At 46.2% G+C, this 18,811-nt stretch overlaps 1 protein-coding gene across 1 annotated transcript in view; it reads right to left on the reverse strand.

Annotated features, from left to right (window-relative positions):
* Window positions 1-14,513, reverse strand: part of LOC143955396 (uncharacterized) — a 98,774-nt gene extending 84,261 nt beyond the window's left edge. Inside the window, exons 1-8 of the mRNA XM_077465452.1 lie at window positions 14,459-14,513; window positions 10,604-10,723; window positions 9,152-9,316; window positions 8,942-9,065; window positions 8,590-8,678; window positions 8,325-8,486; window positions 7,974-8,202; window positions 1,216-2,791 (exon numbers count right to left, since the gene is read on the reverse strand). Coding sequence (XP_077321578.1) covers window positions 1,216-2,791; window positions 7,974-8,202; window positions 8,325-8,486; window positions 8,590-8,678; window positions 8,942-9,065; window positions 9,152-9,316; window positions 10,604-10,681 — 2,423 coding nt within the window. The 5' untranslated portion in view covers window positions 10,682-10,723; window positions 14,459-14,513. The remainder of the gene's footprint in view (window positions 1-1,215; window positions 2,792-7,973; window positions 8,203-8,324; window positions 8,487-8,589; window positions 8,679-8,941; window positions 9,066-9,151; window positions 9,317-10,603; window positions 10,724-14,458) is intronic.
* Between the last annotated feature and the right edge of the window lie 4,298 nt (window positions 14,514-18,811).

Raw genomic sequence — 18,811 nt, forward strand, 5'->3', positions numbered from 1 at the left:
TTTAGGTCTGGAGACATGCTTGGCCAGTCCATCACATTTACCCTCAGCTTCTTTAGTAAGGCAGTGGTCATCTTGGAGGTGTGTTTGGGGTGGTTATCATGTTGGAATACTGCCCTATGGCCCAGTCTCTGAAGGGAGGAGATCATGCTCTGCTTCAGTATGTCACAGTACATGTTGGCATTCATGGTTCCCTCAATGATCTGTAGCTCCCCAGTGCCGGCAGCACTCATGCAGCCCCAGACCATGACACTCCCACCACCATGCTTGACTGTAGACAAGACACACTTGCCTTTGTCCTCCTCACCTGGTTGCCCCCACACACGCCTGACACCATCTGACACCAAATACGTTTATCTTGGTCTCATCAGACCACAGGACATGGTTCCAGTAATCCATCTCCTTAGTCTGATTGTCTTCAGCAAACTGTTTGTGGTCTTTCTTGTGCTTCATCTTTAGAAGTGGCTTCCTTCTGGGACAACAGCCATGCAGACTAATTAGATGCAGTGTGTGGCGTATGGTCTGATCACTGACAGGCTGACCCCCCCCCACCCTACAACCTCTGCAGCAATGCTGACAGCACTCATACATCTATTTCCCAAAGACATCCTCTGGATATGACGCTGAGCACGTGACCTCAACTTCTTTGGTGGACCATGGCGAGGCCTGTTCTGAGTGGAACCTGTCCTGTTATACCGCTGTATGGTCTTGGCCACCGTGCTGCAGCTCAGTTTCAGGGTCTTGGCAATCTTCTTATAGCCTAGGCCATCTTTATGTAGAGCAACCATTCTTTTTTTTCAGATCCTCAGTTATTTGCCATGAGGTACCATATTGAACTTCCAGTGACCAGTAAGAGAGTGAGAGCGATAACACCAAATTTAACACACCTGCTCCCCATTCACACCTGAGACCTTGGAATATTAATGAGTCACATGACACCGGGGAGGGAAAATGGCTAATTGGGCCCAATGTGGACATTTTCACTTAGGGGTGTACTCACTTTTGCTGCCAGCGGTTTATACATTAATGGCTGTGTGTTGTGTTATTTACACTGTTATACAAGCTGTACACTCACTACTTTACATTGTAGCAAAGTGTCATTTCTTCAGAGTTGGCACATGAAAAGATAGAAGAAAAATATTTACAAAAATGCGAGGGGTGTACTTACTTTTGTGAGATACTGTGTATCTTCATGTGGTTATACTAAGAATTTTTCACTAGGAGGAAATCTGACCCTCAGTGGTATGAGTGCTCCGGTGTGTAATAAGATCTCTTTCCTCAGTGAAACATTTCCCGCACTCTGAACATGAAAAAGGATGATCACGGGTGTGAATTTTCTGGTGCGAAGTAAGTGCTTCCTTGCGAATAAAACATTTCCCGCACTCTGAACATAAGAAAGGGCGCTCGCCCGTGTGAATTCTCTGGTGTTTAAGAAGGTCTGATTTCTGAGTGAAACGTCTCCCGCACTCTGAACATAAATGAGGACTCTCACCCGTGTGAATTTTCTGGTGTGCAAGCAGTTTTGCCTTCTCCCTGTAACTATTCCCGCACTCTGAACATGAGAAGGGACTCTTACCGCTGTGCCTTTTCTGGTGTGCGAGAAGTGTTTTTTTCTCAGTGAAACATTTCCCGCACTCTGAACATGAAAAAGGCTGCTCACCGGTGTGAATTCTCTGGTGCGTAATAAGTGGTTTCTTGTGACGGAAACATTTACCGCACTCTGGACATGAGAAAGGGCGCTCACCCGTGTGAATTCTTTGGTGCGTAAGAAGTGCGCCTTTCTCAGTAAAGCACTTCCCGCACTCTGAACATAAGAAAGGGCGCTCGCCAGTGTGAATTCTCTGGTGTTTAAGAAGGTCTGATTTCTGAATAAAACATTTCCCGCACTCTGAACATAAATGAGGACTATCGCCCGTGTGAATTCTCTGATGTGCGAGAAGTTTTGCTTTCTCGGTATAACATTTCCCACACTCTGAACATGAGAACGGACGCTCCCCCCTGTGCCTTCTCTGGTGTATAACAAGTTTTCCTTTTTCAATGAAAGCTTTCCCGCACTCTGGACAAGAATAAGGACGCTCCCCAGTGTGAATTCTCTGGTGTTTGAGAAGGTCTCCTCTTTGAATGAAAGATTTCCCACAAAATGAACATGAGAACGGACGCTCACCCGTGTGAATTCTCTGGTGTCTAACCAGTGCGTTTTTCAGAATGAAACATTTCCCGCACTCTGAACATGAAAAAGGACGCTCCCCTGTGTGACTTTTCTGGTGCGTGAGGAGCACTTTTTTCTCAGTAAAACATTTCCCACACTCAGAACATGAATATGGACGATCGCCCGTGTGAAGTTTCTGGTGTCGAAGAAGGTCTCCTCTGTGAAGGAAGCATTTCCCGCACTCGGGGCAGGCGTGAGGACGCGCACTCGTGTGACTTTTCTGGTGGGCGAGAAGGTCTTTGCTTTCAGTGAAAGATTTCCTACACACCGAGCACACTAATGAGTCCACTCCTGCGTGAACACCTTGAGGGCTTGAAGACCATTCCTTGGGATTGGATGGATCTGTCGGTGTAGGCACACTGGGAGATCTGAGATGGACAGCTTGACTATCAACATTCGATTTATGTGGAGGTTCCTCACGATTCGAGGGATGCATTGATCTGTCTAGATGGGAAGGTCTGTGATGGATGCTTTGAGCAATGGGATTTACTCCTACAAAATATTGTACAATTCCATTATCGTCTACATGAGAACTTTGAGATATAACGAGATGTCCCTCAGTAGAGTTCCATAGATAGAGTCCATCTGCGGGAAACCAAGTTTGAAATAAGTGTCAGACGTCTCATACATTATGTTGGTAGAGCATTCAACGGTTTCTCAGAGCTCCGGCATGGAACTGGGTGCAATCAAAGCAGAAAAATCACATTGTAATAGTGTTTGCACATGGATGGCATTGTTACTGTGAGAATAGAGATGGACCTTCCTCCACCTCAATTCTTGGAAGCGTGACAACCTACTGAAGAATGGAGATGGACCTTCCTCCACCTCAATTCTTGGGAGCGTGACAACCTACTGAAGAATGGAGATGGACCTTCCTCCACCTCAATTCTTGGAAGTGTGACAACCTACTGAAGAATGGAGATGGACCTTCCTCCACCTCAATTCTTGGGAGCGTGACAACCTACTGAAGAATGGAGAAGGACCTTCCTCCACCCCAATTCTTGGAAGCGTGACAACCTACTGAAGAATGGAAATGAAACTTCCTCCACCTCAATTCTTGGAAGTGTGACAACCTACTGAAGAATGGAGATGGACTTTCCTCCACCTCAATTCTTGGAAGTGTGACAACCTACTGAAGAATGGAGATGGACATTCCTCCACCTCAATTCTTGGGAGCGTGACAACCTACTGAAGAATGGAGATGGACCTTCCTCCACCTCAATTCTTGGAAGTGTGACAACCTACTGAAGAATGGAGATGGACATTCCTCCACCTCAATTCTTGGGAGCGTGACAACCTACTGAAGAATGGAGATGGACCTTCCTCCACCCCAATTCTTGGAAGCGTGACAACCTACTGAAGAATGGAGATGGACCTTCCTCCACCTCAATTCTTGGAAGCGTGACAACATACTAAAGAATGGAGATGAACCTTCCTCCACCTCAATTCTTGGAAGCGTGACAACATAATGAAGAATGGAGATGGACCTTCCTCCACCTAAATTCTTGGAAGCGTTACAACCTGCTGAAGAATGAAGATGGACCTTCCTCCACCTCAATTCTTGGAAGTGTGACAACCTACTGAAGAATGGAGATGGACATTCCTCCACTTCAATTCTTGGGAGCGTGACAACCTACTGAAGAATGGAGATGGACCTTCCTCCACCTCAATTCTTGGGAGCGTGACAACCTACTGAAGAATGGAGATGGACCTTCCTCCACCCCAATTCTTGGAAGCGTGACAACCTACTGAAGAATGGAAATGAAACTTCCTTAACCCCAATTCTTGGAAGCGTGACAACATACTGAAGAATGGAGATGGACCTTCCTCCACCTCAATTCTTGGAAGTGTGACAACCTACTGAAGAATGGAGATGGAACTTCCTCCGCCTCAATTCTTGGGAGCGTGACAACATACTGAAGAATGGAGATGGACCGTCCTCCGCCTCAATTCTTGGAAGCGCGACAGCCTACCGAAGAATGGAGATGAACCTTCCTCAACCCCAATTCTTGGAATCGTGACAACATACTGACGAATGGAGATGAACCTTCCTCCACCTCAATTCTTGGAAGCGTGACAACCTACTGAAGAATGAAGATGGACCTTCCTCCACCTCAATTCTCGGAAGCATGACAATATACTGAAGAATGAAGATGGACCTTCCTCCACCTCATTTCTTGGAAGCGTGACAGTCTACTGAAGAATGAAAATGGACCTTCCTCCACCTCGATTCTTGGAAGTGTGACAACCTACTGAAGAATGGAAATGAAACTTCCTTAACCCCAATTCTTGGAAGCGTGACAACCTACTGAAGAATGGAGATGGACCTTCCTCCACCAAAATTCTTGGAAGCGTGACAACATACTGAAGAATGGAGATGGACCTTCCTCCACCTCAATTCTTGGGAGCGTGACAACCTACTGAAGAATGGAGATGGACCTTCCTCCACCTCAATTCTTGGGAGCGTGACAACATACTAAAGAATGGAGATGAACCTTCCTCCACCTCAATTCTTGGAATCGTGACAACCTACTGAAGAATGGAAATGAAACTTCCTTCACCCCAATTCTTGGAAGCGTGACAACATACTGAAGAATGGAGATGGACCTTCCTCCACCTCAATTCTTGGGAGCGTGACAACATACTGAAGAATGGAGATGGACCGTCCTCCGCCTCAATTCTTGGGAGCGTGACAACATACTGAAGAATGAAGATGGACCTTCCTCCACCTCAATTCTTGGAAGCGTGACAACCTACTGAAGAATGGAAATTAAACTTCCTTCACCCCAATTCTTGGAAGCGTGACAACCTACTGAAGAATGAAGATGGACCTTCCTCCGCCTCAATTCTTGGAAGCGTGACAACCTACTGAAGAATGGAGATGGACCTTCCTCCGCCTCAATTCTTGGAAGCGTGACAACCTACTGAAGAATGGAGATGGACCTTCCTCCGCCTCAATTCTTGGAAGCGTGACAACCTACTGAAGAATGGAGATGGACCTAGAGCAGAGCTGGTCAAAATACTAGATATAGGAGTGTACGTCATGATTTTGACGTTAAATACCGGGATTATGGCAACAGCTATAACCCGGTATAATTTTTTTCCCTTAGGTGGCCGGCTTTCAGATAATAGTGATCCTGGTGGTGGATTTGCCACGGAATCACTGTTATAGATGGCAGCAGAGATGCTCTAAACCCACTTATCGTAATTTCTGAGCTTACTGGAGCCGTCGGTAAGCCCAGAACTGATCCGATGCAGCCAATGTCTAGTCAGGAAGCCGTGTGAGGGCAAGATAGCCCCCACTTGGCTCTATGCCCTTGGAGGACCGGATCGACCTCCGACGTCACTTCTGGTTCTTGGGCTTAAAGAAATAAAAAATGTTTTTGTTTCTTCTGCTTTGAACGGTAAATGAGAAACCAGGCGTCTTTTTGACCCCAGATCTCTCAATAAATAAGACCTGTCATGCTTATTTCTATTATAAGGGATGTTTACATTCCTTGTAATAGGAATAAAAGTGCTAAAAAATAAATAAAAGGGACAGTGTAAAAATAAAAATAAATTGGCTTCAGAATTTGAATCGGTCGATACTTTTTTAGATCGATCCGAAATCGAATCATTCCGAAAATGATAGGCTACACCGATGGACACTAATAGATGACATTGATAAGCAGCACTGATGAGAAGGTAGTGACAGGCATTACTGATGGGCATCTGTGAAGGGCCTGATTGGCACTGATTGGCGATTTGGGTGGGCACTGACTGGCAGCTGCTGGGCACTGATTGGCATTGTGGTGGGCACCTCTGATGGAAGCTGCACTGTTAATCAATGTGCTGATTATCAGTGCACACCCCTTTGACAGGAGAGCCGCCAATAGGCTCTGTCAGCGCAAACCGAGGAAAGCTGATTACCAGCACTTCCTGGTTCACACTGTGATCAGCTGTGATTGGTCACAGCCGATCACGTGGTAAAGAGCCTCCATCAGAGGCTCTTTACCAAGATCGGAGAGGCAGTGGGTCAGACTGACACACCACAGCACCGATTGCCCGCACGCCCCCTGAGCGCCCACGCTGGCTTGTTATCCTGTTTCACGTCATATGACGCCCAGTCAGGATAACTGAACCACTTCCCAACCGCCATTCTGCTGTAGGCCGGGGCGGGGAGCTGTTAAACCCAAAAACAAAAACGTATTATATTATTGAGGGTTTCTTCAGCCACTAATATTTGTAGGAAATAAAAATGGTAGAATGTCGATCTGTGAAATTGTCTGACAACTTTTTCGGGAACAGGGTGGAATTATTTCATCCCTGTTGGAAAATTGGGCCAAACTTGATATAGATTTCCTTCCTCCATCCGCATCTAAACAGCAGGTTTAGATTTTAATTTTTTGGGGCTGAATTCCAAGAACATTTGTCTTTTTCTTAATTATGTAAATAATTAATTTTAACCACTTGCCGCCCGCCCTATTACAAATTGACGGCGGCAAAGTGGTTTCATTATCCTAACCGGACGTCATATGACGTGATTAGGATTATGAGCCGCTGCGCGCCCCCGGGGGCGCGCATCGCGGCGATCGTTGTTGCGGGGTGTCAGTCTGACACCCGGCACTACGATCTCGGTAAAGAGTCTCCGACGGAGACTCTTTACCATGTGATCAGCCGTGTCCAATCACGGCTGATCACAGTGTAAATGGGAAGAGCCGGTGATCGGCTTTCCCTCACTCGCGTCTGTCAGACGCGAGTAGAGGAGAGCCGATCGGCTGCTCCTCTGACAGGGGGGGTCTGTGCTGATCGATTATCAGCACAGCCCCCCCGAGGATGCCCACACTGGACCACCAGGGACACCACTAGACCACCAGGGAAAAGGTAATAAAAAACAATAATCCTCCCTAGACCACCAGGTTGCCAGTCAGCACAATGGGTGCCAATCAGTGCCCATAATGGATGCCAATCAGTGGCCACAATGGGCATCACTGATTGGCATGCATTATTGTTTGGCACTGATTGGCATCCATTACTATAACACCGATGCCGCCTATGAGTGCCCACCTGTGCTGCCTATGAGTGCCCACCTGTGCCGCCTGAGTGCCCACCTGTGCCGCCTATGAGTGCCCACCTGTGCCGCCTATGAGTGCCCACCTGTGCCGCCTATCCATGCCCACCTGTGCCGCCTATCCATGCCCACCTGTGCCGCCTATCCATGCCCATCCGTGCCGCCCATCCGTGCCGCCCATCTGTGCCAGCTATCAGTGCCAATTTGTGCCACCTATCAGTGTCCGTCCGTGTCGCCCATCCGTGTCGCCCATCCGTGTCGCCCATCAGTGCCGCCTATCAGTGCCGCCTATCAGTGCCACTTCATTGGTGCCACATTGGTGCTCATCAGTGCCCATCAGTGTAGCCCCATCAGTGCCCATCAGTGAAGGAGAAAACGTACTTATTTACAAAGTTTTGAAACTGAAACAAAAAAAAACATTTTTTTTTTCAAAATTTTCGGTATTTTTTTATTTGTAGCGCAAAAAATAAAAACCGTAGAGGTGATCAAATACCACCAAAATAAAGCTCTATTTGTGGGGAAAAAATTATAAAAATTTCATTTGGGTACAGTGTAGCATGACCGCGCAATTGTCATTCAAAGTGCAACAGCACTGAAAGCTCAAAATTGGTCTGGGCAGGAAGGTGTTTAAGTGCCCCCCGGTATTGAAGTGGTTAAAACGCAAATAAGCAAATAAAAAAAAAGGAAATGCTTCTGCAATTAGTGTTTATTACTTACTTGTGTTGAGAAGTAGAGAAGATTCCACCGGTTTACTTTTCATAATCATCTCCCCCTCCTCCATAGACTGCTGATCTCCTGATCTACCATTCTCTGTACATTGGTGATCTTCCTGCGTAGAATTCTGGGAATCCAGAGGACCACCCTCCTCCATAGACTGCTGATCTCCACTCACCAACCTCTCTTCTTCTTCTTTATCCTCAACTTTGATGTCTTTCCGTTCTTCATTCTAAATTCCAGAGATGATAAAATATAACATCTGGAAACACTGCTGCCAATTATAGGAGATTACATAGAAGAATGTCTTCTCATAGAATTATGTTTTAGTTCTTTGTGCCCAGTCCCACCTACCTGATCTCCTGATCTACCATTCTCTGTATAGTTCTGATCTTCCTGTGTAGAATTCTGGGAATCCAGAGGACAACCCTCCTCCATAGACTGCTGATCTCCACTCACCAACACCTCTTCTTCTTCCTCTTTAACCTCAACTTTAATGTCTTTAATTTCTTCACCCTAAGCCCCAAAGGATAGCAGAATCCATTTGCACAAAGGAAGGAACCAGGAATTTCACAGAATGTCTTCTCATGGTTTAGAATGCATGCACAGTCCCACCTACCTGATGATGGTGAAGGGTGGTGTGACCTTCCTGTGTGGAATACAGAGGACGGGGACATCTCTCTGGTGGGTTCCCATTACTGGATCCATCTGTAGGAAACACACACACTGACTGAATACATTGTTTCTATGTGTTTATCAGATGATGGGGGATCTAGGTGGAGCCTCCGTACTGCTCTCTCCTTTACAATAAGAAAAGTAAAGAAATTTACCAGCAATTTCGAAGAACCACCACCGCATCCCAATATTTACGAATAGTTTACGAATTTACTTATAAACCCCACCCATACAGTCCCCTGGGGCATCTCTCTCTTTTTCCATTGGCTCTCCTTTACAATAAAGTCTCCTCTTACCCGGTGATGTGAGGGGCGGCTGATTCTCCATCATGACGTCCTTGTAGAGATCCTTGTGTCCTTCTAAATACTCCCACTCCTCCATGGAGAAATAGACAGTGACATCCTGACACCTTATAGGAACCTGACACACACAATGATACAGTCACCATCCAGACACATCCCTTGTCTGTTACTGGATAATGTCCCAGAATTCCCACCACCGCTCACCTCTCCGGTCAGCACCTCAATCATCTTGTTGATGACTTCTAGAACTTTCTTTCCACAGTTTTCTTTTAGGCAATGAGGTGGAGGCACTGTGATTGGTGATGCCCCTTTCACATAACTGTTGGATGTAAATGGTTCACTCGATGTTTTCTTCACTACTTCATAATCCTGTGTAAGAACAAAAAGTAAAAATTATCACTACAGACTATCCAGAATCCTCCTCACCTCTGTGGTCAGATCTGAGTTTTATCTTACCCTTACAAACCACTTTGACCTACAGGTAAGCCTGGATTAAGGCTTACCTGTAGGTCCAAGAAATATCTCCCAAACCTATACAGTTTAGGAGATGTTTGCCAAAACACAGGCACCGCTGTCTACGGTGCACTGAGCGCACCGCTGTCAACGGCGATATGCCACGAGTGGCGGCTCCCGTGCGCATGCGTGGGAGTGACGTCATCGCGGCTTCGTCGAATGGCTGCGGCGGAGTAGCGAGACCCACCGAGAAGATGGATGCTCCGGACTACAGGGGACAGCGGTGACTTCGCTGGCTCCTGTGTCAGGTCAGTGACACATAATGGACTACTATGCGATGCGATGCGATGCATAGTAGTCCATTATGCTTTACCTTTGCAGGGAATCAAAGAGGAAGTAAACTCATCAGGGTTTACTTCCTCTTTAAGTAAATACATAAGAATGGTGTTGCATGACCTCCCAGAATCCTCCTCACCTCTCCAGGCAAATCTGTGTTTTATTAATAGAGATGAGAGTGATGTTATGTGACCTCCCAGAATCCTCCTCACCTCTCCGGTCAGGTCTGTGTTTTATTAATAGAGATAAGAGTGATGTCATGTGACCTCCCAGAATCCTCCTCACCTCTCCGGTCAGGTCTGTGTTTTATTAATAGAGATAAGAGTGATGTCATGTGACCTCCCAGAATCCTCCTCACCTCTCCGGTCAGGTCTGTTTTATTAATAGAGATAAGAGTGATGTCATGTGACCTCCCAGAATCCTCCTCACCTCTCCGATCAGGTCTGTGGTTTATTAATAGAGATGAGAGTGATGTCATGTGACCTCCCAGAATCCTCCTCACCTCTCCAGTCAGGTCTGTGTTTTATTAATAGAGATAAGAGTGATGTCATGTGACCTCCCAGAATCCTCCTCACCTCTCCGGTCAGGTCTGTGTTTTATTAATAGAGATAAGAGTGATGTCATGTGACCTCCCAGAATCCTCCTCACCTCTCCGATCAGGTCTGTGTTTTATTAATAGAGATGAGAGTGATGTCATGTGACCTCCCAGAATCCTCCTCACCTCTCCGATCAGGTCTGTGTTTTATTAATAGAGATGAGAGTGATGTCATGTGACCTCCCAGAATCCTCCTCACCTCTCCGGTCAGGTCTGTGTTTTATTAATAGAGATAAGAGTGATGTCATGTGACCTCCCAGAATCCTCCTCACCTCTCCGGTCAGCAGGTAGATGATCTTCAGGGTGAGGTCTAATATCCTCTCAGTCATGTGGCTTTGGTTTTTGTCCATCCTTGTTGATGTGGTTATGTGATCTACACAGGGCTCTCCTCTCTGTAGATGAATAATAAAATTACCATGGAATCCTAGTTGAGAATCTCTGTTTAGGTTTTCGGTTGCCAGTATGCCATTTAGGAACATACTTCCAAGTGATGGGTGTCGGACACAACAGGATGTGACAGGAAATCTTCCCAGTAGGAACAGGTAAATCAATATCACAGAGACTGCTGTGTCTCATCTAATACACATGGGATATGCAATTGGTGGACCTCCAGCTGTTGCAAAACTACAAGTCCCATCATGCCTCTGCCTCTGTGTGTAATGCTTGTGGCTGTCAGAGTCTTGCTATGCCTCATGGGACTTGTAGTTCTGCAACAGCTGAAGGAGCCAGGGACAATAATGGGTTCTAAAGAGATGATGTGGGTCTACGCAGCATCTGAAGGGGTATACAATTATTACTATACAGGGTTTATTTAACAAACAGTTTGTGCAGCACTTAAAAAAATAAAATAAAGAGGGTTCTGGGGACCCTGCTCGGGATAACTTACAATCTAAAGGGAAGAGAAAGTGATACAAAGGGTGGTACCTGTGTAAGGATGAGTTAGAAGGTGAAGGTAAAGGTTCAATCCTTAAATCAGGGTTTCTCAACTCAGGGTTCCTTGAGCAATGAGCAAGCTATTCCCAAAAACGCCATTGATTTTTTTTTTTAGCTATCTGTAAGGGGGTCATTCTTTTCAATAGCCACAAGTGTAAGGAGCGTTCTTCCCAATGACCATCACACTGATGTATCATGAGTTGTAAATGTAGTAATGTTTAGCTGGGGTTCCAAAAGGTTCCTCTGTGTTGAAAATGTTTAGAAAGGCTGTGTTAAATAGGAAGTGGAATAGGCTTCCATGAAAAGACAAGCTTTCCTGAAGATATGGCCAGGGTACTCGGTGTAATCCTAGACCAGTGATGGCGAACCTTGGCACCCCAGATGTTTTGGAACTACATTTCCTATGATGCTCATGCACTCTGCAGTGTAGTTGAGCATCATGGGAAATGTAGTTCCAAAACATCTGGAGTGCCGAGGTTTGCCACCACTGTCCTAGACTCTTACCTGTCTTTTCAGCCCCAAATCCAAGCTTGTAGACTTCACCTCTGTACCATCTCAAAAACGTTCCCCTTTTTAACTTATGGGCGGCACAGTGGTGTAGTGGTTAGCACTCTTACCTAGCAGTAAGAAGGGTCACTGGTTCGAATCCCAACCACAACACTACCTGCCTGGAGTTTGCATGTTCTCCCTGTGCCTGTGTGGGTTTCCTCCAGGTACTCCGGTTTCCTCCCACAATCCAAAGACATGCAGGTAGGTTAATTGGCTTCTGTCCAAAATTGGCCCTAGTATATGAATGGGGACCTTGGATTGTGGGCTCCCTGAGGGTAGGGACCAATGCGAGTGTGCAATGTACAGGGATAGGGACAATTGTAGACACTCACTCAGGTTGAACTGGATGGACTGGTGTCTTTATTCAACCTTACTAACTACTAACTATGAAACCACCAACCTACTCATTCACTCCCTTGCCATCTCTCGCCTCGACTATTGCAACTCCCTCCTCATAGGCCTACTTCTCCACAAGCTATCCCCTCTTCAGTCTATCATAAATGTTGCTGCCAGACTCATCTACCTTACCAACCGCTCAGTGTCTGCCACCCCTCTCCACCAATCCCTACACTGGCTTCCGATCGCCCAGCGAATTAAATTTAAAATACTAACAACATCATCCAAACCATCCTCTACGCTCCTCTCAAGCTCCCTTGTCTTTTCCCATGCTTGTCTCCAGGACTTCTCCTCTACCCTCCTCTCAAGACCTCCTGCTCTCAAGCTCCCTTGTCTTTTCTCTTCTCATGCTCGTCTCCAGGATTTCTCCTCTATGCTCCTCTCGGTACCTCCTACGCTCAAGCTCCCTTGTCTTTTTATATGCTTGTCTTCAGGACTTCTCCTCTACGCTCCTCTCAAGACCTCCTGCTCTCAAGCTCCCTTGTCTTTTCTCTTTTCATGCTCATCACTAGTACTTCTCCTCTACACTCCTCTCAAGACCTCCTGCTCTCAAGCTCCCTTGTCTTTTCTCTTCTCATGCTCATCTCCAGGACTTCTCCTCTATGCTTCTCTCAAGACCTCCTGTTCTCAAGCTCCTTTGTCTTTTCTCTTCTCATGCTTGTCACCAGGACTTCTCCTCTACACTCCTCTCAAGACCTCCTGCTCTCCAGCTCCCTTGTCTTTTCTCTTCTCATGCTCATCTCTAGGACTTCTCCTCTACACTCCTTTCAAGACCTCCTGCTCTCAAGCTCCCTTATCTTTTCCCATGCTTGTCTCCAGGACTTCTCCTCTATGCTCCTCTCAAGACCTCCTGCTCTCAAGCTCCCTTGTCTTTTCTCTTCTCATGCTCGTCTCCAGGACTTCTCCTCTATGCTCCTCTCGGTACCTCCTACGCTCAAGCTCCCTTGTCTTTTCCCATGCTTGTCTCCAGGACCTTTCCTCTACGCTCCTCTCAAAACCTTCTGCTCTCAAGATCCCTTGTCTTTTCTCTTCTCATGCTCGTCTCCAGGATTCCTCCAGAGCCTCTTCCATCCTCTGGAACTCACTATCCCAATCTGTCTGGCCATCTCCTACCGTGGCTGCATTCAACAGATTGAATAAAAAGAACGGCTGCACATCCAAATGGATCTAAATACCTTTAATAAGATCACTGTGATGACACCAAGGACACCAGAAAAATTTATTTCACACATACATCTTATGCTTAACAATTAAGCACAAGATGTATGTGTGAAACGTGTCTATGTGACTGTTTTCTGGTGTCCTTGGTGTCATCACAGTGATCTTAATAAAGGCATTTTTAACCTTTAGGATGTGCAGCAGTTCTATCAGCCCCGGCCCGCTATCCTACGGAAGCGGGCTGGGGCTGACACTCGTTAGTAGGTTCCCATTGGGTTATAATACACACCTGGAGTAGCGGGTCCATCTTCCTTTGCTTTCAACCGATTCCTGAAAACTCATCCCTTCAGGCAAAAGCCTATCACCACTCCAACCACTTCCAACAGGTCACCCCCCACAGTTACAACCATTTGTACCACTTGATTGCAGGCCCTTTTGAGCAGGGCCCTCTTAACCCCTTTGTATTTTATTGTATTGTAACTGTATTGTCTCCCTTTTGTATTGTAAAGTGCTGTGTAAATTGTTGGCACTTTAAAAATTCTGTATAATAATAATTATAATAATAATATGAGGTTTCCTTAAGAGATGAGCTTTAAGGGATTACCTAAACGCCTTTGAGGACCTCTACGGAGAAGAAGAAGAGGGAAGGAGATAGAGTTGTAGGTGACACCCACGGAGTGCTTAGATAGGTAGGTGGACTACCATGAAAGATCAGAGTCGTGGTGGTCAATGGAGTTTGAAGGAGGGTCGGGGGAACCTGTATAGGATATTTTAATAACGTGATCTGGATGTCCTACCAGGTGAAGTGCAGTATATTTTCCCAGAGGGAAATCTCAATAGAGGATTTGAGTTTGTCGTATTTCTGTATTTATAGAGGGCGTTTGAGTTTGATGTACAGTAGTTGTATATCATATACAAGTGTATAGCAGCATTTTCTGGAGATAAAAATACATCACGTGTATATAGAGGAAGAGGACGGACACAATCAATGGATAAAGGCATCACAAATATGGAGGAAGAGGACCGACACACTGGGGAGAGGTTGGGAAGGGGTTGTAATTTGACGTAAATATAATATAATATCTTATTACCTCCTCTGCAGCCAGTTCCAGCAATGTCTCCGCTCTACTTCCTGCTACTTCACTGGGAAACGATTGTTTTTTTTTTTTTTTTCCTTACCTCACTTCCTGCATTTAATACTACTTCCTGTCCGTACAACACCTCATTTCCTGTCTATGCGTCCCACTCGCAATTCGTGAGATCGCCATCTTGGGGTGAATATAAAGACTGCCGCCTCCGTTGTTTCTGCACAACGTAGGCGGCAAGTTAAAAGTCAGTCAAGGAAAAAAAAAAAGTACATACTTTGCAAAAGTTATTGGCTTCTTCATTGGTCTTAGGTGGTTATTTTATGTTTTCTGGAGTTGTAGGTCAATAGAAAAGTGTACTGTAGCGTTTCAAACATTTCCTTTGTAAAAGCATAAGCAATGAAAGAAAATTATTTTAGTGCCTGTTAAGAAAAATGCCATCATAGGGAAAAAAAATAGGATTTTTATATACAGCTTACATGTAAAATCCTTTTCTTGAGAGTACATCACGGGACACAGGAGCTTCATTATATAGTGGGTTATATAGGCACCTCTGGTGATTGGACACTGGCTAACCCCCAATTAAGGAGAATTCCTCCCCTATATAACCCCTCCCATATGGGAGGCACCTCAGTTTTGTAGCAAAGCAATAAGAAACCACGTAAAACCCAAGAAGGGCGGGAGCCCTGTGTCCCGTGATGTACTCTCAAGAAAAGGATTTTACAGGTAAGCTGTATATAAAAATCCTATTTTCTTGATCATACATCACGGGACACAGGAGCTTCATTACATAGTGGGATGTCCCAAAGCAATGCTCAGTTTGAGGGGAGGGAGACACAGATCATAATTATAGACCGCCATGGACCAGAGGATCTAAACTGCAGCCTGCAGTACACTGTGCCCAAAGGTGATATCCTCTTGCCCTCTGACATCCACCTGATAGAATCTGGTGAATGTGTGGACTGATGACCAAGTTGCAGCCTTACAGATCTGAGCCAGGGAGGCCTGGTGATGCACTGCCCAAGAAGAACTTACAGCCCTAGTTGAGTGCGCTTTCACTTGAAAAGGAGGACTCTTCCCCTTACACTATAGGCCTGAAGAATAACCTTGAGAGAGTGGATTTTGATGCCGCCTGGCCCTTCCTAGGGCCTTCCGGCAAAATAAATAAGCAATCAGTCTTTCTTATCTGAGCAGTTGACTGGAGATAGATACTGATTGCCCTTACCACATATAAAGTGTGCAAAGACTCTTCTTCTGCGGACTGTGGATCCGGAAAAAAGGATGGTAGGATTAGATCTTGATTCAAATGGAATCCTGAAACCACCTTAGGTAGAAAGGACCCATTAGGACGCATTACCACCCGGTCCTTATGAATAATTAGATAAGGTTCCTTGCTGGAGAGAGCTGCTAGTTCTGACACTCTTCTAGCCCGAGGATATGGCTATCAAGAAAACCAATTTTTTAGTCAAAAGAACTTATGAAGCCTGATGCAAAGGTTCAAAGGGTTGCCCCTGCAATGCCGAGAGAACCAAATTCAGATCCCATGGACATACCGGAGGTTTGACTGGTGGCCTTAACCGCATAGCCCCCTGGATGAAAGCCCACACAAGGGAATGTGATGCAAGTGGCTTCTGGAAAAAAAACTGACAAGGCCGAAATCTGCACCTTGATAGTGCTTACGGCCAAATTCATTTCTAGGCCTGACTGGAGAAAGGCCAAGATCCTGCTAGTGTCATACTTTCTAGGATGCCATTCCCTGGGTTCACACCAGGAAACCTATGCCTTCCAGATCTTGTAGTAAATAAGCCTGGAGGCTGGCTTTCTGGCATTGACCAGAGTAGAAAGGACTGGCTCCAAAAGTCCACGATCCCTCAGAATGTGGGTCTCAGCAGCCAAACCGTTAAATTCAGACTGTGTAAAGCAGGATGGTAAATTGGACCCTGCGAGAGCAGATCTGACCGGAGAGGGAGGATCCACGGCCTGCCTACTGCCAGCTTCATGATCTCTGCATACCACGGTCGCCTGGGCCAAGCTGGGGCTACCAAAAGAACTGACTTTCTTTAGCTCTTGACTCTTCCCAGGAACCGTGACAGAAGCGGGTACGGTGGGAAGGCATAAATTAGATTGTACCGATCCCAGGGAACTGTCAGAGCATCTGACCCCTGAGCAAGTACATCTCTTGTCCTTGACACAAATTTGTCCAGCTTCCTGTTGAATCTGGACGCAAACAGATCTACGTCTGGAGTGCCCCACTTGTGACATATGTTCTGAAATATGTCAGGGTGTAGAGCCCATTCTCCTGGGCATAACTGTTGGTGGCTTAGAAAGTCCGCTTGCCAATTTTCCACTCCTGGAATGAAGACTGCAGAAAGGCATGGAACATGCCTTTCTGCAAAAGCAAGTGTGCGATTCACCTCTCTTTGTGCAACCAGACTCCTGGTGCCACCCTGGTGATTGATATAGGCCACAGCTGTGGCATTGTCAGACTGAACTCGAACAGGGAGACCAGTTTATGAGGGCCATATAAACTGCCCAAATTTCCAGAATATTTATGGGCAATAACTTCGCGGTCGCAGACCATTTCCCCTGCGTGCATACCTCCTCCAACACTGCTCCCCAGCCCGTCAGGCTGGCATCTGTAGTTATAATCTTCCATGGAAGAGGAAGAAAAGTTTTGTCTTTCAGCAGATTCTTGGTCTGTAACCACCAAACGAGACTCTTGCGTGTCCTTGGGGATAAACACATAGGGAGGTCCAAGGCCTGTTCCAAGCCGCAAGGATGCATCTTTGCAAAGGCCTTCAGTGAAACTGGGCGAATGGAACGGCCTCGAAAGGAGGCGACCATTTTCCCTAACAGTCTCATACACAACCGAATGGGGGAAGTTCTTCTGCCCAGAATTAGGCGCACCAGAGCCCCTATAGCCATGGCCTTTGGCCTTGGTAGAAACACCTCGCCCTGAGCGGTGTCAATGACCATGCCCAGATACTCCAACCTGGTAGCAGGCTGTAGGGACGACTTTTCTAGGTTTATAATCCAACCTAGGTGTTTCAGGTGTTCTAATGTTTTGGTAACACTGTGGTTCAAGAGCACTACTGTTTGCTCTATGAGTAGCAAATCGTCTAGATAAGCCATCATGGTTATACCCTGAGCTCTTAGGTTTGCCAAGAGAGGGTCTAGAATCTTTGTGAAGACTCGAGGAGCTGTAGCGAGACCGAACAGCAGGGCCACAAATTGAAAATGGCGCTGATCTACCGCGAACCTTAGATACTTTTGGTGTGCGAAAAAAATTGGCACATGAAGATATGCATCCTTGATATCTACCGATGCCATAAACTCTCCCCCTTGCAGGGAAGAGACCACAGAGCGTATTGACTGCATTCGGAAAGACAGTGCAAAAACTGGTTCAGATCCTTCAGATCCAGGATAGGTCTGACACCTCCATTTGGCTTTGGAACGGTGAAGAGATTTGAGCAAAAACCTGAACCCTGTTCTTTTGGGTCCACTTCCACTATCACCCCCTGGGATAGCAAGTGATCTAAGGCCAGAAATAGCGGTTTTTGCTTTACTGGATCGTTGGGGATCCTTGACCTTAGGAAGCGAGAAGTTGGAATCTCCTGAAACTCTAGCTTGTAGCCCAGAGATACCGAGGAGGTTACCCACTTGTCCCGAATCTCTTCCCGCCAGGCTTCTGCAAACTGCAGGAGCCTTCCCGGCACTCGGCCGAGTGGGGGCGCCCCTTCACAAGGAAGCTTTTGGGCTCTGCTTGGCAGGCTTTCGCCCCCAAGTCTTTTTCTGCCCCTGGGTGTGACCTTGGGCCTTTCCTCTAGAGGGAGGTTGGGAAGGCCGTCGCCACTGCTTAGAGCTTGATGCTCTGGGAAAAAGAGAACGCCTAAATGATGGACATTTGTTCTTTTTGATTGGAAGGAGAGTAGATTTACCCCCTGTAATCTTTTGGACGAATTTATCTAATTCCTCCCCAAATAAGCGTTCCCCCTTAAACGGGAACCCAGTCAAATGCTTCTTACACGATAGCTCAGCTGCCCAATTTTTTAGCCATAGGGCCCTTCGCATGTGTACCAACAGGAGAGACAAACGAGATGCTTGTTGGACAGAATCCAAAATCGCATCAATCATAAAACACAGAATTTGAGGAATTTCTGCATAATTCTCCACTTCCTCACTGGGAAGGAGGCCAAGCATCTTGAGGAACTGACACAACCCCACAGCTGCGACTGTAGGTTGCACTACAGCGCCAGTCATGGAAAAGGAGGCTTTCAATAACGTTTCCAGCTTCTTATCAGTTGGATCTTTAAATATCTGAGCATTCTCCAAAGGACAGGTCAGGTTTCTATTCACACA

Source organism: Lithobates pipiens, unplaced genomic scaffold (genome assembly GCF_037356315.1).
Source record: "Lithobates pipiens isolate NorthernLeopardFrog02 unplaced genomic scaffold, aLitPip1_a1.2 Scaffold_35, whole genome shotgun sequence".
NCBI classification, from domain to species: domain Eukaryota; kingdom Metazoa; phylum Chordata; class Amphibia; order Anura; family Ranidae; genus Lithobates; species Lithobates pipiens.